We start from the raw sequence: 25,921 nt of genomic DNA on the forward strand, positions 1-25,921 counted from the left end.
ATGGTGTTTAGTAAAACAAATAGAACAATAGAACAAATAGACAGAGAATGAGCTTGGTGCATTCAGTAACATGGAAGTTTCCATTAAAGCGTGTGTTTTGGTAGCTAATATCAGTGATCATGAGATTATACTTTATTTTAATTTCACAGTCAACTGGATAGTCAGTGTTACAGATTTAGCCCAATAATGTGTCTATAATACAGTAAATGCTGTAAACTCATAAAATAATAGTCAGCCATGCTGACATGGATGCTGACATTGGGGTTCCTGACTTTCTGTGTAAGAAATTTAAGCTGATGTAGTGCTTCTTTGGCTTTTTCTAGTCAGAGGATGAGAAATGCTTTAGTCCAATGCAGTATTAGAATTGCAGCATCACGCAGTGCAGGGTACCTGAGCTATAGATGCGGCTTGCAGGGACATGGCGTCTGTTACATTTTATTGAGGAAAAAAGCGCTAATGTGAAATCAGAGAAGAATTGCATTTGGCAGTAAGTACTTAAAGCCCGCTCGGTCACTACAGTGACTGAAGTCTCTCAGAAGTAGCTCTTCTGTGACTAGGGCAGGGCGTACCATTAAAGTTTTCCATTTATATCCATGGACTGCCGCTGCCCTTGCCTGTGGCGCAAGCACATCTGTTGAGTTTTCTACTATGTAGGTCACTTTACTGAAGGCTTGAAAATTAAGTGCTGACAGCATAGTGCAATGTCAGGGAATTTCTGGCTCCTCATTAAAATATCCCATCTCTTCTTCCCTTGAGGAACTGCTGAGGTTTGAAGGACACTGCACAAGTACTTACTTACATATTCATAATACACACTTAGCAAATATGCTATTTGAATATGCATGGCTATACGACGACAACAGACAGACAGGCAGTTTCCACGACGAGGCAGTTTCTAATTACAAAGTTATCAAGCCGTATTGTTGGTGCTGGTGATGACAATCCTGTTAGTAGTGCAGAAGACTCTAAACTGCACATATTTAGACCTCCTGAACTGGAGTAAAATCACAACCATTTACATAAGCTTGAAAATAATCCAGCATCCACAGTGAGTCATAAAGAGAGATAAGCTCTTGGCATGGTGCCGTCACGGTAGTAGGTGTGCGTAGTCGGAATTCTGTGGAGAATACTCCTGTGATAGAGCCTCATTTATATCTTTCAATCTGGAACCTCTTTGCTGCAAAGTAGATTCATCCTAACATTTGGGTCACCTAAAAAATGCAGAGAAAAGGGAACACTGTACATTATATGGGGCTATTATTGTCTATTCAGGTGGATCATGTGTGCCCTTGTTTGGTGTATTTATATTACTCATGCTCAGTTTGTTGGAGAAGTCTTTCGGAGAGTCTTTACTGGCCAAGTCAAGTGTATGTCATGTACTGTATGTGTTACAGTAAGAGCACTGCTGGTGGACATACATAAACAGAGGTACTGGATGAACTATTCAGTGAAAGCAGCTCGTCTCTGAGAAAACTGAGGAGACTGATTGTACAGCTTAAGGTATAACTTTTGTTGTAATTGTGTCATGTGGCTTCTCTGTATATGTATGTGTGTTTCAGAGCCAGCACAGCACTCAGGTTGACATTCGAAGTATGCAAGGAGCTGAAGAACCACATGGACATCCTGCCTAAAACTGGCTACATTCAGGCAAAGTCAAGCTTTCATGCCCAGCTCAAATTCCTGCCCAGGTAACCACAAAGCTAAGCTCTTTGAAAAAAGAAAATAAAAAATTCCACTAGATTGCTCAGTCATGAAATAGAGATATTATCAGTTTGAATGGTAATGAACTACCCACTGTGTTAGATTCTCTGTGGTAAGAAGTTCTTGTAGGTGGACCAGGAGGGAGCTAATACATTAAAGAAAAAAACAACATTGTGTTTGATTGGCCATCACAAGCTCCTCAAGTACTGGTGGGATGAACCTTGATTCTTCCCTCAACTGTTCTTTTTTAGGATGGTGATGGAGAGCACTGTCTAATACTTCAGTCCAAAATCTTCCACTGATATTCAGTTGGGTTGAGATTGGATGAATGTGAAAATCATTCCGGGATTACTCCATAATTTCTATACTCAGCAAATTATTCAGTGAGGCCAGTGAGTCAGTGTTATTGAGTGGGAGAGACCACTCCCATCAGGATAGAATCATTTCAACATACACCGATCAGCCATAACATTATGACTACTGAGAGGTGCCGTGAATAACACTGATTATCTCCTCATCATGGCACCTGTTAGTGGGTGGGATATATTAGGCAGCAAGTGAACATTTTGTCCTCAAAGTTGATGTGTTAGAAGCAGGAAAAATGGACAAGTGTAAGGATTTGAGCGAGTTTGACAAGGGCCAAATTGTAATGCCTAGACCACTGGATCAGAGCATCTCTGAAACTGCAGCTCTTGTGGGGTGTTCCCGGTCTGCAGTGGTCAATATGTATCAAAAGTGGTCCAAGGCCGTGTGATCCGATCCAACAGATGAGCTACTGTTGCTCAGATTGCTGAAGAAGTTAATGCTGGTTCTGATAGAAAAGTGTCAGAATACACAGTGCATGACGGGTCAGGGCTGTTTTGGCAGCAAAAGGGGGACCAACACAATATTAAGTAGGTGGTCATAATGTTATGCCTGGTCAGTGTATCATAAAATGAATCAGCCACAATAACCATGTGTTCATTTGTACTGATTTTACCCTATCAGTGAACAAGTACACACCATCCCAGCAAAATTCCCCCACTGTATAAGAAAGCCACTATTAATTTGTCAACTCTAAATATCCAGGTATGATGAAGCCCTCCCTTCATAAGGTTCACTGTTGAGGCATACTGATAGCTAAGAAAGCTTTGGTGTTCGGTCACATGACTTTTCCCAGCAAATTTTAAGAACAGATGTCAGTTTTAGCTTTAGAGAATCAGAGGCATTATAAACGGGGATTAAAACAGCATTAATGCTGCCTGTCGTCTCTTTCTGTCCTATCTTATTTATCCATCCTTGCTGCTCTTCACTCACTCCTCTTCCCCCATGCTCAAAGCCCAGTTGTGCGATTTGATTTGACTTACTCGACTTCCTGCTTATATAACTTGCTGCAGTTTTCTCATTTTCACTGGGAGCAATACTTTCACAAGCTGCAGTTCACAAGCTCAGCAAGGTTGTCTATTCATGTGGCTCACCATTATCCAGCATCCTGCAGAAAGGGCAGTTAGAATCGATTTCATGCTGCTCTTTGACTGTCTGTGTTAAATATAGAAAAAAAATCCCATACACACATGAGAATGTGTTATAGTGCATTGTAATGTATTGGGTGGACTAATCAGAAAGCAAAATGCATTAGAAATGCTTTACTCAATTTGTATGACAATTTATGCAGGTTAAGGTTAAGATTAGTAGCAGAGTCAGTGTTCATATCTATGAAATCAAACCAGATCAACCTCACTCGCTTAAGTTATTAATTTTCTTCTTCCATTAGATTCTTACTCCTGGGACAGCTTTCAGGTTAGGATGACAATAACGATCTTTTAAAAATGATGAGAGTCTAGAGAAATGAGTCATTTCTACTGTAGAGCAGTAAAACAACATTCATTTTTTCCCCCAAACACAAATCTCTGCATAATCTCTTAGTAAAGTTTGTTTTCAGTGATCCTCCAACTGCTCTCTCGACTCCTCAAACTCGGCTGTGCACGGCTCCTTACTCAAGATAACACAAAGAAAAATGGGTTAATATTTCAGAATTACATAGTCGTACATCACTAATAATGAATCAGCATATAATCTAGAAGAGAAGGCTAGTAGCAAACCAACTGTAATATTAATGAACATTAAATGACTGCTTTATAAATATTTCAGACTAGGCAGATCCTGAGAGTTTCCAAAACATCAGATGTATCATGGAAGACCAGAAATGTCATCATCAAAAAATAGAGAAAATAGGACACCACAGTGACATCACCAAGAACAGGACATCATAAAATGGATAAAAGGATAAGACAAAAACCTACCCACTAAGGCTGCAACATTATTGGCGATGCAGGAATATCTGAAAAGTACAACAGTCTCTTATTTTCTTCCATAATACTACATAATAATTCCATAATTCCCCATATCACCAAAAGGACACCATACCCATGCAGCATGGTGGTGGCAGCATCATACGTTATTGCTGCTTTTCTTCAGCCAGAACTGGGGCTATTATTGTAGATAAGGGAATATGAATAGCTACAAATATGAGTTTGTGCAGAACCTTCTGGTGTCTGCTAGTAAGCTTTAGATGAAAAGGAATTTCAGCTTTTAGCATGACTATGACCCAGAGCATACAGTACATCTAAATCAACAAAGCAATGGCTTAGATCAATGATTCTGAATGATCTAGCCAGAGCTCAGAGTTAAATCCAGCAAAAAATCTGTAACCTCAGTATTAGCCTCGAGAAATCTGTAAGGAGATGGATCTAGAAAGGTGCTTCCACAAAGTGTTAGTTTAGGGGTGTGCATACTTATGAAACCAGATTATTTTAATAAGGTTATTAATAAGCATTTTATTTTTCTTTTTTTCTCTGAAAGGTTTCTTTAATTTTTCTGTATATATATATATATATATATATATATATATATATTTTTTTTTTTTTTTTTTTTTTTTTTTTTTTTTTTTACTATATTATTATCTTATTTTTGCTTAAACAAACTGCCATTTTAACAGGGTTGTGTAGACTTTTTTATACCCACTGTAAGCTTTAAATCTGTCATTAGGAGAATTTTGTCTTTAAGATTGTTTCATGGACTGGAATTAGGCAGTAGGTTCTTTTTGAAATAATGCAATAATGGAATAGAAAATGATACTGATCATTTGGATGGTAGCGTGGTGTGCTTTCATATCAGAAGCCAAAACTGTGCTACAAGCCTGTTTTTTTTCCGACAGATGGGCCATGTGACGCCCTGCAAGGCTTTTCCGCAGCACCACGCCAAGCTAATTCAGGAGTGACGCTCCCACCGAGACTCCATTAACCGAGAACAAGCGATTCCTTAAATAAATCGGTGCTAGTGTGGGATTGATAACACCAGTGTAGAGCTCTCAGATGGTAGCATGGATGGGGTAAATGGCACATACATCCTAGACTAGGGATGCCAAAATTTAGTTGTCACATTAAATCATCCTTGCAATTTAGCAGTACCAAAAAATCACACCATTGTTCATAATCCTTTTATTGAAATTGCGTTATTTTTATTTTGCCACCAGTTGGATGCATTATAGAGGTACAGAAGGCTGAATATCCAATATCCCGGCTGTAAAGGTCAGGTTTTATTTAAAGAAATTTCTTCGATTCGTAAATATTTTAACTTAATATAGCTACCCCATTGAAGGCGAAGGTCCAATGCAATCAGATCTATTTTGAGGAGATCCACAAACACAAAAAGGCAAAGCCCTAGTTTCTGCTTTTAACGCTTCAGTTTAATGAGAAGGATATTATTAGCCTTGCGTGAAATCGGACTTTGCAAAACTCATAGCCCTGCTCATTATATTAGAAGGTCTTGCATAATTAAAGGGGCATTCACAACATTTAAGATCAGCAATTTAACGACCTGCAAAAAAAAAAAAAAAAAAATCCAAAGGGAAAACTGGCCAATTATTTCATGTATCTCTGGCTACAGAGAGAGAAACAGTAAATTCCTGTTTATATGAAGTATTTAAATATACTAGTACTAAAATAGCACTGCATACAGTGATACGGTGTCAATAGAGACTTGCAACTACTTTAACTATATTGTATAATTTTGCTCATTGCTCTTACATTAAACCAATCAATTTTCTTAAAAAAAAAAATTCTCATCAAGAACTTGAACTTTTTTCGTTTGACCTTTAGTAGCTTTTATACTCTACATGATGTTTAATTTAGGCATATTATTACTGAGCAGAGCTTATTGTATTACATAATCTGACATTTGACTGCATGTCCCTCTCTAAATCCCACTCTACTGCGCCTTACACCCACAATCACCATGGTTACCATGCTCTCGCATGGTAGAGCCTTTGGACTACGTGGAACTACTAATGCAACTCTTGTTTCGCTCTATTTATTTCTCTCTCTCCCTCTCTCTACAAATTCCTGTCTCTTACGATCTCGCTCTTCCATACTGTCTCTCTCGCTCTTGCTCCCTTGTTCTCTACCTCCCTCTCAGCTTTAATCTCCGCTACAGATCATCACTTTATATCCACTTTATAATATTAGTTAATATTCCAGCATGCCTGATGTTTAGCTCTTTTTTTATGGAAACCAAAATCAGAATATCTGTCTGAGAGAGAGTATTATTTCAGTAAATTTGGTTGGGAAAAAAGGCATAGACATCAAGTATAAAGGCAGGCATTGGTGACAAAGCAAGTCTAGCTTTAATTTTTGGTCATATCAGCAGCAGCAGCATTTTGAAAAATCCAGTGTTTATTTTTGTCCTGTCCTTCATGTCGTTTTTGATAGATCTAGCCTGCCAGAGGACGCCAAGTCCTTCTTTGACCAGGACACAGGAGTCCTGGAGGTACCTCTGAATGTACAGGTGGCTGATCAGGTAGGTGCAAATAAGTCAAAAATAGATCATGGCTGCCTTTACTTACTCTCTCTCTCTCTCTCTCTCTCTCTCTCTCATGATGTTGGCCCTCCCTCAATGAACTAGAGTTTACCCCACCATATTGCTTTGGTAAGAGGCTATATTTATTTTTCATGCTTTTATAGCACTGCCTATTTTATAACATTGCGTATTGAGTAAGAGCAGAATCAGTAAGAATCTGGGGCTAACTTCCATAATCCCCCAGCCTGGATTCTGGTTAACTTTCCGTTTCCAAAAAAAAGCCCCCCTCCACTACTCTATCCTTGGCAAACAGGATCTAACATCATCCGCTTGTCCTATCACCCACTCAGATACAATTTCCAGGCCAGAACTCATGCTGAGCTCAAACCTGTGTTCCTGACCAAAACATTGCCCATGGCAAATCCTCAAAACCAGATACACATACTCACATACTCCTCCCTCTCTCTCTCTCTCTCTCTGTCTCTCTCCCTCTCTCTCTCTCTCTAACACACACAAACACATATGCACACACACACTGGTCTTGGTGAGGATCTTCTATTACGACCTTATCAGTAGCTTCTACTCTTTGTGAGCCAACATACCGGGTGATTCTCAGGACATTTGACACTACTCTGTCATTTTGAGAACATTTGCTCTCCCCAGAAGATATTCCCTCAGTCATTGGTTTGATGATGGTGCTACAGAGCACTGCCTATCACACCCGAATCCCCCATTGGTGTTCAATTGAGTGGATCTTGTGGCTGTAAAAAGCCATAGTATATGATTACATCATTTCCATCCTCATCAAACGACTCAGTGAGCTCTCGTGTCCTGTGGACATGGGCGGAGTCATCCTTGGAGAGACCACATCCATTAGGATCATAGGATGAAGGTGATTTATCTGGAAAAAATCTTATTATTGTATTGACTTACTGGTTTGACTCCTTTTTGTTTGATTTTCACACATCTGTCACAATACCTATCATCTTGTCTTTGACATCTATAAATGCACACGTGTTCAGAAGTGTATCGAAGCACGCTCAAAATAAACGCAAATGCAAATATACATAGCTTCTCACTTTCACTCTCTCACCTTGTCTCCCTCCTTTTTTATATCTATAAATAAATGGCAATGTGTAAACAAGGTTAGTGAAGGAAAGCTATGACAGAAGCTAAAGAAATTTTACTGCCACATCTGTTTTATAAGTGTAATGTAACCATTTGTTCAGCTGCGTTCCCTACTTACAACGATATATGTTCAATCATATGTAAATATATTCAGTCTACATGCATCTTTTTGCCATTCAACACTCACCACTTGAATGTTCTTCCATGGCTCATTTCATCCCCATCTCTTAATTTTACTTTTGTAATGAGCTCTCAAACAGGCCGTTCATAGGAATAAGGCTAATTAGGTTACTTTCCATTAGGCGAAGCCTGTTCCCTTCACCGTCCACGCTATTGTGACCACCTCTGATCTGAAGTTTGACCACACCGAGGTGGATTTTGGGCACTGCACCGTTTTCGAGGCTGTTCAAACCACTGTGCGTCTCACCAACCTCTCTTTATTACCACAAGATTTCGGTTTTGTGGGCATTCCCAAGGTGAGTACAGAGTACTAATCGAATATACCAATATATTTATTTATAGAGATTCAGTAACTACATGTGTGCAAAAAAAAAAAAAAAGAAAGAAACAGATAATTATGATGATTATGGTTTTAATATGCATGGGCTGTGCTGCTGTTTTATTAGAGCACACTGGAAATAGTGCTACACTCATTTTCACTGATAGACCAGCCCGAAGGCATCACTAATGTCTCTATTTCTGGCTTTCTGAAATCACACTTCCCAGCAAGAGCACTTTAAAGTCGTTTTGAGGAATTAAGGTCTAGTTTTATCTGCCATATATCCATGTGATCAGATAGCAGTAAATCACTGATGACATACTACAACAGAAATATCATTTTCATCATACTTCTTTGTAAAACCTTTATACTATAGTGTAATAGAAATGTCCCGCTATGCTACTAACATACTTTTTCAGAGGCACACATATACTGAAAATGAGTATATTTCAGTATTCACTTAGTAGATGCAATTTTCTGTACTTCGTTGTGAAAAATAATAATAAAATGCACTGGATCAAGTGCTATTTTACTGTATACAGTGCTGCTTGAAAGTTTGTGAACCTCTTAAGCTGTTCAGACTTTTCTGTTGTTTTACCTTTATTTTATCATCCCCTGCTTTTTATAAATTAAATGTCAGATACATGTTGATCAACTGCATATGTTTGTTTAGAGGGAATTTTGCAAGTAGCCAAAAAACTACATGAAAGATTGAATTATTATATGTGCAAAGTAAGTGAAGCCCAAGCTGCATTGGTAAAGTCAAGTGGGTAACAGATTCAGGTGAATGAAACACATTCGGGTGCTTAATTAATCAGTTAAGCAGACCAATCAAATTAGACATCCTTAGGAAAGTGGTTGGGCAACATTGATTAAAAGAGAGAGGAATCCAACCAAACCATTGTAGTGCCAAGGAGTCAAACAATGCCAAGAGGAAAGGAGCTATCCGAGGACATCAGGAAGAAGGTGGTGACAGCCCATCAGTCTGGGGAAGGCTATAAGACCACCAAGAGATTCCAACTCCATCCATCCACTTTAAGACAAATCATCTACAAATGGAGGCCTTTCAACTCCGCCTAGAAGTGGACGCACATCAAAACTGTCATTAAGAAGCACCCGAAAAATAATAAATGAGGTAAAGGCCAACCCACACATCACCTCTAGAGAGTTGCAGAGCTCTCTGGCAGCATCTAGGGTAAATATACATGCCTCTACAATCAGATGAAAATTGAACAGACATGACAATTATGGGAGGGTTGCTAAAAAGAACAAAGCTGCCCGTTTCAACTTTGCCAGAAATCATTTGGACAAACCAGAGGCCTTTTGGAAGTCCATTCTTTGGACAGATGAGTCCAAAATAGATTTATTTGGTCATAATCAAAGCCACCATGTTTGGAGAAAAGCCAACACTGAAGTCCAGGAAAAGAACCTCCTCCCAACAGTGAAGCATGGTGGTGGAAATGTGAAGGTCTGGGGCTGCTTTTCTGCCTCCGGGCCAGAGCGACTCCATATTATTGAGGGAAACTTGAACTCTCAGACCTATCAACAAATTCTTGAAAAGAATCTGCTGCCATCAGTCAGAGAGCTGAAGCTGGGCCGAAAATGGGTGATGCAACAAGACAGCGACCCTAAGCATTCAAGCAAATCCACCAAGGAATGGCTTAAAAGAAAGAAGTTTCACACTCTTGATTGGCCTAGTCAGAGTCCGGATCTCAATCTAATTGAAATGTTGTGGCTAGACCTGAAGCGGGCAGTACATGCCAGATGTCCCTCCAACCTCTCTCAACTGGCTGAGTTCTGCAAGGAGTGGGCAAAAATCCCCAAAGACAGATGTGAGAGACTGGTCAGTGGTTACAAAAGACGCTTGGTTGAATTTATGGCTGCAAAAGGAGGTGCCACAAGCTACTAAATAAAAGGCTTCACTTACTTTTGCACATACAATAATTCAGTAGTTTTTTGGCTACTTGCTAAATTCCCTCTAAACAAACATATGAAATTGATTAACATGCATCTGACATTTAATTTATAAAAAGCAGGTGATGATAAAATCAGAAAATCAAGGTAAAACAACAGAAAAGTCTGAACAGCTCAAGGGGTTCACAAACATTCAAGCAGCACTGTATGTTTCCATATAATGAGGATGGAAGCCATGTTGTTAAAGATTAAACCACATTCGCAGTCTTTAATGTGATAGTTATAATATATGACCCTTATTCTAGACTCTTGTTAGGTATTTAATTAATTATTTTCTATTTATATATCATATTCATTGTCTTTCATATTCATTTGTTTATTTTTTAATAGTCTCGTTATATCATATTACATTGTGCACTAACATTTTTACACCAATCTACATTGTCTGCATGCCCTGATATAGTTTTGATAATGATTTAGACAAATCTGGTGACCTCAGGGATTCATTTTATAATAATTAAAAATCATCTCAGAATACAATCTGGGTGCTGGTGGCTCAGTGGTAGGTAGGTCTCCCCTAGCATGCCGAAGGCCAGGTTTCGATTCCCAGCCAGTGCCCAAACTTCAGCCACTGGATGCAGTGCTGGTCCAAAGCCTGGATTAAATGGGAGGGTTGCATCAGGAAGGGCATCCGGAGTGAAAACCTGTGTCGTGTTGTTGTGACTCTGTGTGCTACATGTGATAATATGGTGCCATAATGGCTTAGTGATTAGCTTGTTTGTCTCACACTTTTGTGTTTGGGGTTTGAGTTCCTCCACCCTGTGTTCCATACTTTGGGTGTTTTCTCCAGTTACACTGGTTTCCTCCCCCAATTCAAATACATGCATGGTAGGCTGATCTCAAATTAGGCATCTTTAATTTGTCCAAAGTGTTTAAGTGTGTGTGTAGTTGTGCTCTGTGATGGTTTGGCATCCTGACCAATGGTTGTCCTCAGTCACCAGGTTACCCATGACCCCATGTAGGATAATTAGCACAGAAAATAGATGATTGTGATAGTGGAACCTCAGCATACGAATGCCCTCCCTTATGAATTTTCACCTTAAGAATTGGAATTTTGCAAGAAATTTGCATCGACAGACAAGCCGTTCAAAACTTGTTTGCGTCAGTGGAAAGCCAAGAGAAGCAAACCGAAGTGAGTTTACGAATTTTTTTTTTTTTTTTTTCTTCAGTCAGTGAAAGCTGTTTCAAAAGAGTCAACCCATGACAACAACGTTGCCTTCGGCATGCGTTCAAAAGCTACATGATTTTTTCCACACGTTTTTTGTTGACAGATTGGTGCCGTGGGTGGTCTGTTCTATTTTTAGCCCAAGCTTGGTGGCACAACTTCCTGCAAGGACCCTTGAAATAATGCTTGGCTTGGGTCAGATGTTTGTAAGCAGCCATACAGTTTACATATGCTTCGTATTGGTCATATTCGTAATATTTTTGGGTGGCTGGAACGGATTATCTGCATTTACATTATTTCATATGGGAAAATCTGTTTCCAATACAAATATTCGCCTTAGGAACTCACCTCCAGAATAAATTAAATCTGTATGCCGAGGTTCTGCTGTAATTCTGTGAATAAAATGATGTGAATATTATACAGAGAAAGTTTATTCATAACTCCATCTTATACAGAATGCAATATTCATTTAGTATACAGGATACTTAGTGTAAAGATTAAAATTGAAGCACAGTTATTCAGCGTACAGGAATAAACACCACTTACTCATTAAATAATAAATAAATGTGCTGCGTTTACAGTCATTGTGTGGGAAATAGAAAAGAAATAGCCTTTATTTGTCACATATACATTACAGCACAGCGAAATTCTTTCTTGCATATCCCATCCTTGGAGGTTAGAGGGTCAGAGTGCAGGGTCAGCCATGATACAGCACCCCTGAAGCAGAGAGGGTTAAGGGCCTTGCTCAAGGGCCCAACAGTGGCAACTTGGCAGTGCTGGGGCTTGAACTCCTGATCTTCCAGTCAACAACCTAGAGCCTTAAACATCTGAGCCACCACCACTTGGGATGGCCAAGTCAAAATCCAGACCTCAACCCCATTCATAAGCAGTGTTGCGATCATAAGTGAGCCAAATATCATGGAACCTCAATGAATAAAAACAGTTGTTGTTGATCTTTCGGCTGCTCCATACGTGTGTGAGGGGTCACCACAGCAGACCAACTGGTCTGCACAACAACTTGGCACAGGTTTTATGCCGGATGCCCTTCCTGACGCAACCCTCCCATTTTATTGGGTTGGGACCAGCACTGCACCCAGTGGCTGGGAATCGAACCTGGACCTACCATTGAGCCACCAGCACCCCTCAATAACTTAAACCAGTGTTGTACAGAAAAATGAGCCAAGATTTCTCTAAACTGATGTGAGACACTGATAAACTTCTACAGAAAATGCGTAACTCAAGATAGTATCACTAATGGTGGGTGAACATGTTACTGAATGATAGGGTGTACTTGTTTTTCCCACTTGTTTTTTGAATAGTTGGTTTACTTTTTTAGTGGAAAAGGCATATATATTGAAAGCTGTTGTGTGTTTTCTTTTTGCTATTGTCAGCTCAGGATATGTGTTTATTTATGGTTGGTGTGGACTACAAAATTATTAAGGGCCTGATAAATACAAAATAGACTTGTAGGAGGGTGTACTTTCTTTTTCCCCTGACTGTACATGTAGTTTGTGAGCCATCTTGTGAAATGTCTCTTATGGTCGTCATCTAATCGTGTGGTGAGCTTCATGGTGCTTTGATGACATATTTTGTAGAAAAGTCATCACAGCAAGACAAAATGGCTGCCAAATAGCCTTTGAATCCATCCTTTCTCCAAAATCTTCAGGGAAAGGACAAGAACACATAGTAAATCCCATCGATGTGGCACATGCCCATGAGCTTTTTTCAGAAACTGACTACTTCAGCACAAAATCTCCTCTGTGGCCAGTGTACCGGCACCCTGTGTAGAGGGGGTCACTAAGGGGAAGAATCCATCTGCCACTAAATTGCCCGCTTCAGAAAAGGTTTATAGGATGGCGGTGGAATGGTATATCTCTTCCCACAAATGCCATGCCAAGTAGTGATTTCCAGACCTCATGTGTTACCTTAAAATTCCTGTATCATTACATAGAACACAGTTTTACAGATCTACATTATTTATGTCATGTGAATCAGGCTGTGTCACTTTAAAGTCTGCTAATTATATCCAATGTTATATCCAAATTATCCAGTGTAAGTGTTATAATCATGGTAGAGCGTTATGGTATGATTTAACACCAATAAAAAGAAGACTTGAAGAAAGATTGTCTTTTTTGCCTCTAAAACATTGATGTGAAATGTATGACAGGAAAATTTTGTTCTTTTGTGTAGTTCATTGATGTCCAGCCTAATGATGGCTTTGGCACGCTGCTCCCACTACAGACGCTGGACATTGATCTGATCTTCAGTGCCTTGAAAGCAGGCGAATACAACTTTCAACTCACCTGCAAGTCTGGAATTAACCGGTATTTCAGATCATATCTGTTCAAAAACGTGTATTCATTCAAATGTTTAATCATTTTATCAGCCATGATCGTGCTGTCTCAAGTTTTCTTGATACATACACTGTGTTATGTAGCATATAAACAGCATTAGTTTACAATGACAGACTCTGGAAGCAATGTATTATGCTTAATCCAGCACATGGTCCATTTCCACTTAGTGTGTTTCTGTTACCGTGTCGTGCGATTGGAGTGCGTCCTGTCCTGGAGCTCTCTAATTCCCTGGTGCAGTTTGGAGCCACAGCAATAGGAGATCAGTCCACAGCAGTGCTTTACATGCTGAACTCCCACACCAGCCTCAATGACTTTACAAACCCCATGCCGCGCATTGGAAAGGGCCCCGTCTCTCCTGTGGCTCCCAGATTTTTCACATTCACTCCTCCTGAAAACTCTGAAATTACAGTGAGCCCCACTACAGGATGTGTGCAGCCTGGTCAGGTAATGATCTTTCTGTTTAATATTTTACACATTTAAAAGTGTTCCAGCTTAATGAAAGCTATTTTGTCCACAGAGGTGTCTGGTCCAAGTTACATTCAGCCCGTCACTGTCTGATGACGTCATCAAGGCAGAAGCTGTTCGGCTCCTGATGCAGAGAGAGGAGTCACAGGTATTTAAGAAAGTTGATGATGAAGACAACTGCTGCCGAAAACTGCTGCATCATCTATCAGGATGCATTGGTTATCTGTTTGTATTGTTTCTAATCTAGTTGGTTTATGTTTTTCTTTTTTCATGCTTTTAGAAAGAAAAGGAGATACAAAAGGAACCAAAGAACAGGAAAAAATCTCCTATAAATCAGAACAAGCTAAATGAGAAAACTAGCTCTCTGAGTCCCAAAAGTGAGAGTCCTTTACAAGCCCGGAATCCTGAGGACATACAGAAGGAGTTAGTGTACAAGACACATACTAAATGGCCACATTTTGGGGACACCTGACCATCTCCACACCTATATGTGCTTTTTGAACATCACATCACATCACGTTCCAGATTTACTCTCTCTCAGCTGTTATAATAAGCTCCACTCTTCTGAAGGCTTTCCACTAGAATTTGGAGCGTGGCTGTGGGGATTTGTCCATTCAGCCACATGAGCATTAGTGAGTTCTAGTTATTCCAGTAAGTCCAGTTCATCTCCAAGGTGTTCGGTGAGACTGAGATCAGAGCACTCCAAACTTGGTACATCAAGTCATGCTGAAACAGGTTTGGGGCCCTTAGTTCCAATGAAGGAAAATTACAATTATGCAGTATACAAAGACCTCTTATATGGCTGTGTGTAATAGTTTTGGGAAGAACCATAAATGGCTGTGATCAGGGGTGTCCAATCTTATCCACAAAAGGCTGGTGTGGGTGCAGGTTTTCATTCCAATCAAGCAGGAGCAACCACTGATTCCAACTGATCTTGACTTTCAATACATTTACATTTCTGGCATTTTGCAGACGCTCTTATCCAGAGCGATGTACAAGAGTGCTTTGCCATCTCTATCACTGAATGAATTAACACTGGTTCAATAGGTCACAAACTTAGGATACCATCAGCCTAAAACCTGTGTTGGGAGTATTTTTTATTTATTTTACAGATAACACTGGGCACCCCTGGCTGTGATGGTCAGGTGTCCAGAAACTTCAAATCTTCAGATCAGATTCTAAACCAAAAAAGATGTTTTGGTGAAAATATTACTAATACAATTTTTTCTAGCTCAGACGAGTATGTAGCCGCGAAGGCCTCTCTACTCCGCACTTATAAAGAGAGATGCAGCCGTTACATCATCCCATGCTTTGTGTCCAATGGAGACATTACACTGCAAAAGGAGACAGAGGAACCCTTATACAGGTGAAATTACTTACAATTTTACACAATTCATTGCGTATAAACACTCACACAATAAGCTTAGGACATGATTAGCTGTATCTTTCTTATGACTGACAAATATGAAATGGAGTAAAATCACATTTTGTCAGATTCATGCATATAATGTGATTGATGCATGTATTGTCCACTGAAGAAATCACAAAATATAATTAATTTTCACATTAAAATTAAACATGTGCAGCTATAAGTCAAGTTACTAGGCATTGCGACTTTTCCAAGTCGAAGAAACAAAAGCCCCTGGTGAAAAATGTTCTCCCATTGGTCTTAATTGACATTTTAAAATGATGTGGATGACTGAAAGCACTCAGTCGCATATTGCTCCAAATTTTGGGGAGAACTGTGCAGAGCGCTGACTAGTAAAGAATTGCTTTAATATGTTCTTGTGTCAGTCTGCTCGAGGGCTGAGCTGGATTAATAAAAATGGAACCCTTGTTACACAGCCCATATAACACAGTGTACCTGGAGTTGCATTGCCCTGCTGTTCGACCCATGCTGATGGTCATCTCTGACAACGGTGAAACCACCATCAACTTCAACCAGGTGGCAGCGGGTAAGATAGATCAGCCTGTGTATAAATATGGACCTTTTTATTGCTGCTGTATCAGTCAGCTGATTGGGAGGAAATAGTGTTTGATTTTTCTTCTTATTATTATTTATTGTTTTCTTTGCTTTAGGTCAGAAGGTTTTGAAAAAGGTGACAGTCCAGAATATTTGTTCAGAGTTTGTTCAGGTATCCTTTCTGAAGCAGACATTAAAGCATTTTCTACTTATTATTATTATTATTATTATTATTATTATTAATACAGTATTATTAATATTATTATTACATTGTTGCTCCAATTGTTTTGTACATCATCTGTATTCATTAACACATCTTACAGATTCTACTTCCTTTTTAAAAAATCTATTAGCAATTAATGTGACAGGGCATGATGTTATAGGAAAATAATGAATGGCTGTTATGTTGTCTGACATAAATGGAATTAATTTTCGTCAAATATGATGTTCCTACACACCGATCAGGCATAACATTATGAGCAGTGACCGGTGACGTGAGTAACACTGATTATCTCCTCATCATGGCACCTGTTAGTGGGATATATTAGGCAGCAAGTCAACATTTTGTCCTCAAAGTTGATGTGTTAGAAGCAGGAAAAATGGACAAGTCTAAGGATTTGAGCGAGTTGGACAAGGGCCAAGTGGTGATGGCTAGACGACTGGATCAGAGCATCTCCAAAACTGCAGCTCTTGTGGGATGTTCCTGGTCTGCAGTGGTCAGTATCTATCAAAAGTATCCTTTAAGTTCTGTAAGTATCCTTTAAGTCTCTTAATGGGCCCCATCTCACGACTTAAAGGATCTGCTGCTAACATCTTGGTGCCAGATACCACAGCACAGCTTCAGGGATCTAGTGGAGTACATGCCTCGATGGGTCAGGGCTGATTTGGCAGCGAAAGGGGGACCAACACAATATGAGGCAGGTGGTCATAATGTTATGCTTGATTGGTGTAAGAGCAACATATCAACAGGTTTTCTTGATTTTGTCCCACAGCAATTTCCCAACATCTACAATATTACACGTATTGCATATTTCTGATCAGTTTGTACTTAGAGACAAATTAGTTCTTGTTATCTCTTATGTTATAGCAGCTATAAATGGTTATTGCTTCAAGAACTCTTTGTGATTGTTAGAAACAAAACACAGCTTGTCTGTCCTAAAGACTTTCTGCTGACAGAAAGCCCACTGCTAACACTGAAAACATCATCTCACAATTGGCTTCAACGTACCAATGATTATATGTTCTATTTAGCAGTATGCATCGATTAGAAGTCAAGCTGTTATTATAGAAAATGATTTACAAATACAGGCATTTGTATTATCTGCCAACAAGCCATCATTTTGCTGAAACCGACAGCTGACTAGCATGATCTGTATGCTGATTGAGGATAGCTGTGCAAACCCTGTCTTATCTATGTCAGTGCCAGCAAACGTTTTTCTTAACATGAGCTGTAGCTGAAGTCTTCTCTGCTGGACTTAAACGGGCCATTCACCGTGTTGAACGCAATGAGAGGAGTCAAGCCTGGAGCCACACACACGCTCCTGCTGGCTTTTACACCAGCTTTGGCTAAAAAGGTAAACAGCACTGGCCTCTAGTGGCGTGTAAAACGGGATAGTGATCTAGTACATGTTTTACTAAAGTTAGTTCTATCAAAAGTAGCTGGAGGGATTCACCAAGCATTTCAGGCATACGTTGGTCTAATGAGTAAGGCTTCACAAGACTGCCTTCATACTTGGAGATAATCAATCAACACTAAAAGAAATAGATCCTTCATTTGTCCTTGTGTTAATAAATGACTGATATTTGTAAATATGAAACTATAATTTATCAGAGAAGGCTATTATTAATGACAGCTTTTTTTCTAGTTTTATTAAAACTAGACTTTATTTATACTTGTTTATGAGCCTATAAATTAGACATTTTACATCTATCTTCATGAGAATTTAAAAGGAAACAGCATGTTGTAAGTATACTAATGTGATTTTGATACTGATACTCATTTTTTTTGGATCAGTATCATGAAATTCTGGAGGTCAGCTGCAGTAAAATGACCCTGGAGTTCACGCTATGTGGAGAAGGTATCGAACCCCTCGTCACCTGCACACACAAGGGACGAATCATGGATTTCGGATACGTGCTGGAGAAACAGATCACCAGCCAAGTGCTTATGGTAACGCCTCAGCCTTAATTCAGGTTTTAGGAGTTCTGTCAGTGTTCACTTTTTAACTACAGAGAGCATCGGAATAAATGTATAGACTATTTTTTTAGTTTTTCTGTTGTATTCTGTATATTCGTTGGTGGTAGTTGTAAAGTTAACAAATTTAAACATTTCCATCCTTTTAAACCTGACCAGTTATTAGTTATAGGTAAGGCTGTGTCTTTCACTGCTGCTTCATTAAGTATATGATTAAATGGTTGATGATGGTTATGGAATGGCACAGGTCAAGGCGTGTCCGGGTTTTAGTAGGTCAGAGTTGTACCTATTATTGGCTTTAATATCAAGGATGCTGGCAGATGTGAGTCAGTTTATGACTTTGTGATTAAATAAATAAATAATGTGGATGCACTCTATCACTTCATTCATGAGTTCATAAAACTTCATTTTGATATGAAGTTAAATATACAATAGGGTACAAAAGTCCACAGTGAAAATCAGGGTTTGCAATTGGAAATAAACAGAAAGTGTTAAAATATTTAAATATTGAAAACAAAGGAAGTCATTGTTCAATATCATGAATATTTTAGTATTCAATATTCTGCACTATTTCTATGTCAAGTGGTCTTGTTGGAAACTTTCATTTCCAGCATGTGCAGCTGTAACAGAACACATTCGATCAGAAGGTCAAGGTTCAAGCCCCAGCACTGCCAAGCTGCCACTGTGGGGCTCTTTTAACCCTCTCTGCTCCAGGGGTGCTGTATCATAAACATAAACATACACTGTTCAAGCATAACATTATGACCATCTGCCTAATATTGTGTTGGTCCTGCTTTGCTACTGTGGTCTCTATGGTCCCAACCTTGCAACTTACAGGATCTAAAGGATACATAAAGGATTTACAGGACATAAAAGATACTTTTGATAGATTCTGACCACTGCAGACCGGGAACACCCCACAAGAGCTGCAGTTTTGGAGATGCTCTGATCCAGTGGTCTAGCCATCACACTTTGGCTCTTGTGAAACTCACTCAAATCCCTACACTTGTCCATTTTTCCTGCTTCTAACACATCGACTTTGAGGACAAAATGTTCATTTGCTGCCTAATATATCCCACCCACTAACAGGTGGTTGATGAGGAAATAATTAGTGTTATTCACTTCACCTAGCACTAGTCATAATGTTATACCTGATTGGTATAATATATAAGTTAGCAGCATAAATGCAGGTGGTTGATTATTAGAATATTTCATTTTTTAAAAAATCGCAATGGGAGAGGAATATGTGCAAAGCCCTTTTAGATATTTACTGCCTCCAATATGTAAGATCACAAAGAGTTAATGTATTTTTAATAGGCAGTGGGACCCAGCATTAATTTGATCTTTCAAGTGGATAATTCAGTGTTACTGATCAGAATTTAAGGAGTCAGTCAGTCTTGTCGGTGTGAATAATGCTTTTGTTTCTCTTTCTCTTTCCCATCCTCTTTTGTGCAGCTTCAGAACTCTTCCGCTCTGCTTGTACACTTCAGAGTGTCGTTAGACAGCCTCAGCCTCTCCAAACACAAGGACACACGCTTGCTTCCAGCATTCCTCTCCACATATTACACACCATGCACAACTCTGGGTAAGAGACCAGAGATTCTTATATGCACAACCAGGGCAGGTTAGATATAGCAATGTGGAATATTCATAGCAGTTGCTACATTAATCTTAATTCCATATCTGGGTGAATTAGTCAGCTATATTAAAGTATAATGATGTGATATGCTATACTTTAATAGGAGCAGTACTCATATGATTAGGATAACTGATGCTGAAGGGCGGATCTTAAATCTAACAAGAAAGAGCAGTGCCATGCCATTACACTGTATATCTTCTGTGACCAGCACTCATTATACTGAAGCTCTAAAATGTTGTGTAGCTTTGAAACACATCTTGATCATCATTTTTCTGCTGCTTTTCCCAGGCACTCAGAATCACAGCGGTCAGAGTGTCTTCAGTGTGTCCCCTCCAGAGGGCACTATTTCCCCCGGAAACACTCAGGACATCACTGTGACGTTCCAGCCTGATCACGAGAGTCTACATTACAGAGATGTACTCCATGTCCAACTTATGAACCATGTGAGAGAGCTTCAGGCAATAAAATCACCTGCAGTGACATAGAAAAAACAAGCATGTTTAAAATATGTAAAGATCTTTGCACGTCCAGTCAAAAAGTAAACACAGAATTTGATTGCAATTCAATTTGTAACTGAAGTCTGCATAATTGAATGCTAAGTCCTGCTTTTCCAAATACCTTTTGGAATTAGTCTCATCAGGTCAGTTTGGGGTGATTTTGTAGGGCTGGATGTCTTTTTTTTTTTTCATTTGAGAATCTAGTCACCCTACCCCATAATCCAGACATGTAAAGAATATGAGAGATTGTTGTCACATGCCAAGATTAATCAGTGATTACTAAAGTTATTTATTGTCCTTTCGAAAAAATTTAGCAGGACATCCTGTTCTTGGTGATGTCACTGTGATGCCACATTGATGATTATTGATCCCAGTGTCCCATGATACTCTGATGTTTTGGAAATTAATTTTCTCAGGACTGTACACACATCTGTTTACATATGCACAGTATGTGTCATATAGGTACACTATATTGCCAAATGTTTTGGGACACCCCTCCAAATCATTGAATTCAGGTGTTGGGCTCAGCCCCTTAGTTTCAGTGAAAGGAACTCTTAATGCTTCAGCATACCAAGACATTTTGGACAATTACATGCTCCCAACTTTGTGGGAACAGTTTGGTGATGACCCCTTCCTGTTCCAACATGACTACACAAAGCAAGGTCCATAAACACATGGATGAGCAAGTTTGGTGTGGAGTCCTGACCTCAACCTGATAGAACATCTTTGAGATAAATTTAGAGCCAGGCTCCAAGTCAGACCTTCTCGTCCAACATCAGTGCCTGACCTCACAAATACGCTTATATAGGAATGGTCAAAAATTCCCATAAACACACCCCTATAGCTTGCAGAAAGCCTTGCCAGAAGAGTTGAAGTTGTTATAGCTGTAAAGGGTGGGATAACTCCATATTAATTTCATGTGCATGTAAAGGCAGACGTCCCAAAACCTTTGGCAATATATTGTTGATGTCCTAGAGTCATTACTGATGTGTAGCATATTTGTAGTGTCTTATTCATTTCAACATTGTGTGTGTGTGTGCGTGTGTGTGTGTGTGTGTGTGCGTGTGTGTGAGACAGCAAACAGTGTGTGATCTGGAGTTACGAGGTGCAGCACGATGCCACACCATGTTTGTTTGTGGTGGTGATCCATTAGACCTGTGCTCTGAATCACTCATCCCTCCAAACATATACAGCGCAGGTGAAGTAGAACACACAGGTACGTAACATAAATTAGCTCAAACTAGCTTATCTGACATTTCAGAGAAATATCTCTTTCCACTCTTTACCTTAAACATTCTGCATAATACACAATTCACAATTCAACTTTTGTCCATTCTTGAAGTTGCTTTTTATACAATACAACTGCACAGTTCTTTCCAGTACAGTTACTGAAATGTTTCTATTTATTAATGAGAAATAAGCCTCAAGCCTGCACATGTGTTTTTGTTCTTGTGTTGCATGAAACTATTAGAAAAGAAAGGCAGGCTTATTTAAAATGTTTGCTGTCAGTTGTTGATTAATGTCATTGTCTCTTTATTGGTTCACAAACGCACGCACACACACACTCACACACACAAACAGAGAGGGTGAAGCTGCCCACACCTATTTTGCTGACTCTGAGGAGTGTGTATTGTGAGGGCCAGGTGACAGCTGCAGTGCGGGAGTTAGAGGTGGGCTGCATTCACAGCTCACAACAGCACAACAAAAAGGTACGCTTCATTGTGTCTCCCAAACCTGAAAACACTCTCTTATTTGCCAAAGTTAATATTTTAATACACTGGGAATTTACAGTTTTGTTTTATCTTTTCTCCCTGCTTTCCTGCCATCTTCTCTGTGTGTGTTGTATCTTGTACCTGACTAAACTGCTGTAACAAGAATTTCCATCACGGAATCAATAAAATCAATCTATCTATCTATCTATCTATCTATCTATCTATCTATCTATCTATCTATCTATCTATCTATCTATCTATCTATCTATCTATCTATCTATCTATCCATCCATCTATCCATCTATCTATCCATCTATCTATCTAGCTATCTAGCTATTGATCTGTCTATCTATCTATCTATCTATCTATCTATCTATCTATCTATCTGTCTGTCTGTCTGTCTGTCTGTCTGTCTGTCTGTCTGTCTGTCTGTCTATCTATCTATCTATCTATCTATCTATCTATCTGTCTAGCTCATCATGTCTTCTGTTTTCTGTTACCTCCTGTAGAATGGAGAGTTTTTATTGGAGAACATAACTGATCTTCAGCAGCATGGGTTCGGTGTGGACCCCACCAAAGGAACTGTGGATGCAGGTCACAGACGCACCATCACTATCACTTGGACACCACCTGCTGGACACACAGTACGCAATTATAACATACACAATAGGGCGGTAATGCAATGGCACTATATTTATCTGTATAGTGCGACAAATTATTTATATACTGTATCCAGATATAAACCTAAACCAGAAAGTGTTTTTCTTTATTTATTTTCTAATGAAATGTGAACCATAGCCACCAGAAACAGTGTGTGTTTAGAACACACCTAATATTTGTTTATTCTCAGTTACGTATTCATATTTGGTTATAATCCAAATACACATTATACTATTTAAACACAAGGAATGTTGGCGGTCACAGTAGCTTTATAGCTAAGCAACAAAATAGCATCCTGAATTTACATGGCTAATTTGCATAGCCAGTCAAATGTTTATAATATATCAGGAAATGGTAAGAAGTTCAAGTTAAGTAATTGAATTCATAACATTAAAAAAAAACAAAATCTAGGTCTAACTGGAAATGGCTGATTCTTTGCAATGAGCAAGTTTTTATGTATTTGGAGCTCTAGTTTAAATTTTATTTCGTTGTTCAGTTGCCTGTAGTGGCTGAACTGTATTAGAACACACCAATGCAAATAAATAACAAAACAGTACCATAATTAAATATGCCTTTAACAACCAAACACACTATGTAGCTGTTTTCTGATCCAGTACAGTCAGTCCCACTAGGAATATACCAATAAATTGTACCTTTGTGATAGTTCGGAAGTGACAGTAATACTGAATTTTTTTTTCATATGAACGTTCTCATGTGAAGTTATCAATTTCAAAAGTTACAGAACTTATACTCATCATGGTTTGCAACAAATGTAAAAATAAAAAAATAACATTATGAATTACATGTAATGCTGCCAGTCAGCCACAAACATTACTACTGTAATCATTTGAGCAAAGAAATATACACTATATTGCCAAAAGTTTTGGGACGCCCCTCCAAATTATTGAATTCAGGGGTTGTTTTTCAGGAGTTGGGCTCGGCCCCTTAGTTCCAGTGAAAGGAACTCTTAATGTTTCAGCATACCAAGACATTTTGGACAATTTTATGGGAACTTCCAACTTTGTGGGAACAGTTTGGGGATGACTCCTTCCTATTCCAACATGACTGCACACCAGTGCACAAAGCAAGATCCATAAAGACATGGATGAGCGAGTTTGGTGTGGAGTACTGACCTCAACCTGATAGAACACCTTTGGGATGAATTAGAGCGGAGACTGTGAGCCAGACCTTCTCATTCAACATCAGTGCCTGATCTCACAAATGTGCTTCTAGTGGAATGGTCAAAAATTCCCATAAACACACTCCTAAACCTTGTGGAAAGCCTTCCCAGAGAGTTGAAGCTGTTATAGCTGCAAAGGGTGGGTCAACTCCATATTACATTCAACCAGACTCTCTCATCCATGTCTTTATGGACCTTGCTTTGTGCACTGGTGCACAGTCATGTTGGAAGAGGAAGGGGCCAGCTCCAAACTGTTCCCACAAAGTTGGGAGCATGGAATTGTCCAAAATGTCTTGGTATGCTGAAGCATTCAGAGTTCCTTTCACTGGAACTAAGGGGCCAAGCCCAGCTCCTGAAAAACAACCCCACACCATAATCCCCCCTCCACCAAACTTTACACTTGGCACAATGCAGTCAGACAAGTACCGTTCTCCTGGCAACCGCCAAACCCAGACTCGTCCATCAGATTGCCAGACGGAGAAGCGCGATTCGTCACTCCAGAGAACGCGTCTCCACTGCTCTAGAGTCCAGTGGCGGCGTGCTTTACACCACTGCATCCGACGCTTTGCATTACACTTGGTGATGTATGGCTTGGATGCAGCTGCTCAGCCATGGAAACCCATTCCATGAAGCTCTCTGCGCACTGTTCTTGAGCTAATCTGAAGGCCACATGACGTTTGGAGGTCTGTAGCGATTGACTCTGCAGAAAGTTGGCGACCTCTTCGCACTATGCGCCTCAGCATCCGCTGACCCCGCTCCGTCAGTTTACGTGGCCTACCACTTCGTGGCTGAGTTGCTGTCGTTCCCAAACACTTCCACGTTCTTATAATACAGCTGACAGTTGACTGTGGAATATTTAGGAGCAAGGAAATTTCACGACTGGATTTGTTGCACAGGTGGCATCCTATCACAGTTCCACGCCGGAATTCACTGAGCTCCTGAGAGCGACCCATTCTTTCACAAATGTTTGTAAAAACAGTCTGCATGCCTAGGTGCTTGATTTTATACACCTGTGGCCATGGAAGTGATTGGAACAGCTGATTCTGATTATTTGGATGGGTGAGCGAATACTTTTGGCAATATAGTGTATGTAGAACACTGGTCATTAAATAAGGCCTCGATAAATTCGAGGTTAAATTTAGGTCAGGCTCGTAAAACATGTGAGGAAATGTTGTCCAGCATTATACCACTGAGACAGCATGCAGGAAGCCTGATCATTACCTTACTGCAGAATCATTAAGCTGAGGTGATGATACCCAGATCGTGTGACAGATAGATATTAATATTAAGAAGTTCTGTATTATTTTGCATCAAGAATCAAAACAGGAATAGTTTGTCAACAAAAAGGACTTAAAAGTGGGTAAAATTATTTATGGAGAACTTTCTAATAAATGAAATTTACATTTTGTCAGTGATTTTGTGTGTGTGTGTGTGTGTGTGTTCCAGCCCAACAAGGTGATACAGGAGTGTGTTCCACTGATTCTGAAAGGAGACCAGACTGAAGTGTACAGCGTCACACTCCTGGCCCTCACGTCCCAGCACACACCTCCTGGCTAGATCTTCAGCCACATATCAAATCTAAACCTTCCTTGTTTTATTGTTATTTATGGTTTTATGTATATATATATATATATATATATATATATATATATATATATATATATATATATATATATATATATATATAGTCATTAAAAATAACCTTTCTAACCTGAATGCTTTGTTACTTTTAATCAGTCCCACTTTCATCAGCTTCCTCAGTAAGAAGCGTACACTTTGTTCATTATTGTATTGCAGGCAGACAGAAGGGGGAGTCTGAGAGAGCTCTTTCTTCACATGATACATCATTTACATCATCCAGGAGTTACTTGCTTGTTTGCTTTAGATGTTATTCAGGTAGGTTAAGGTGGCTGTTTAACTGTATATACATAGTGCAGTACACATCATTCTAGCT

At 39.4% G+C, this 25,921-nt stretch overlaps 1 protein-coding gene across 5 annotated transcripts in view; it reads left to right on the forward strand.

Annotated features, from left to right (window-relative positions):
• cfap74 (cilia and flagella associated protein 74) overlaps positions 1-25,569 on the forward strand; it is a 53,764-nt gene extending 28,195 nt beyond the window's left edge. For all 5 annotated transcript variants that reach the window (XM_058388904.1, XM_058388907.1, XM_058388906.1 and 2 more), the window contains 18 exons: positions 1,560-1,688; positions 6,450-6,537; positions 7,968-8,141; positions 13,494-13,627; positions 13,825-14,101; positions 14,175-14,270; positions 14,403-14,545; positions 15,354-15,488; positions 15,968-16,077; positions 16,202-16,257; positions 17,540-17,659; positions 18,100-18,255; positions 19,735-19,864; positions 20,207-20,361; positions 21,493-21,631; positions 21,997-22,124; positions 22,637-22,771; positions 25,414-25,569. In XM_058388904.1, coding sequence (XP_058244887.1) covers positions 1,560-1,688; positions 6,450-6,537; positions 7,968-8,141; positions 13,494-13,627; positions 13,825-14,101; positions 14,175-14,270; positions 14,403-14,545; positions 15,354-15,488; positions 15,968-16,077; positions 16,202-16,257; positions 17,540-17,659; positions 18,100-18,255; positions 19,735-19,864; positions 20,207-20,361; positions 21,493-21,631; positions 21,997-22,124; positions 22,637-22,771; positions 25,414-25,524 — 2,416 coding nt within the window. In that variant the 3' untranslated portion in view covers positions 25,525-25,569. The remainder of the gene's footprint in view (positions 1-1,559; positions 1,689-6,449; positions 6,538-7,967; positions 8,142-13,493; positions 13,628-13,824; positions 14,102-14,174; positions 14,271-14,402; positions 14,546-15,353; positions 15,489-15,967; positions 16,078-16,201; positions 16,258-17,539; positions 17,660-18,099; positions 18,256-19,734; positions 19,865-20,206; positions 20,362-21,492; positions 21,632-21,996; positions 22,125-22,636; positions 22,772-25,413) is intronic.
• Positions 25,570-25,921: the final 352 nt, after the last annotated feature.

Source organism: Hemibagrus wyckioides, linkage group LG05, assembly GCF_019097595.1.
Source record: "Hemibagrus wyckioides isolate EC202008001 linkage group LG05, SWU_Hwy_1.0, whole genome shotgun sequence".
In the NCBI taxonomy this organism is placed as follows: Eukaryota; Metazoa; Chordata; class Actinopteri; order Siluriformes; family Bagridae; genus Hemibagrus; species Hemibagrus wyckioides.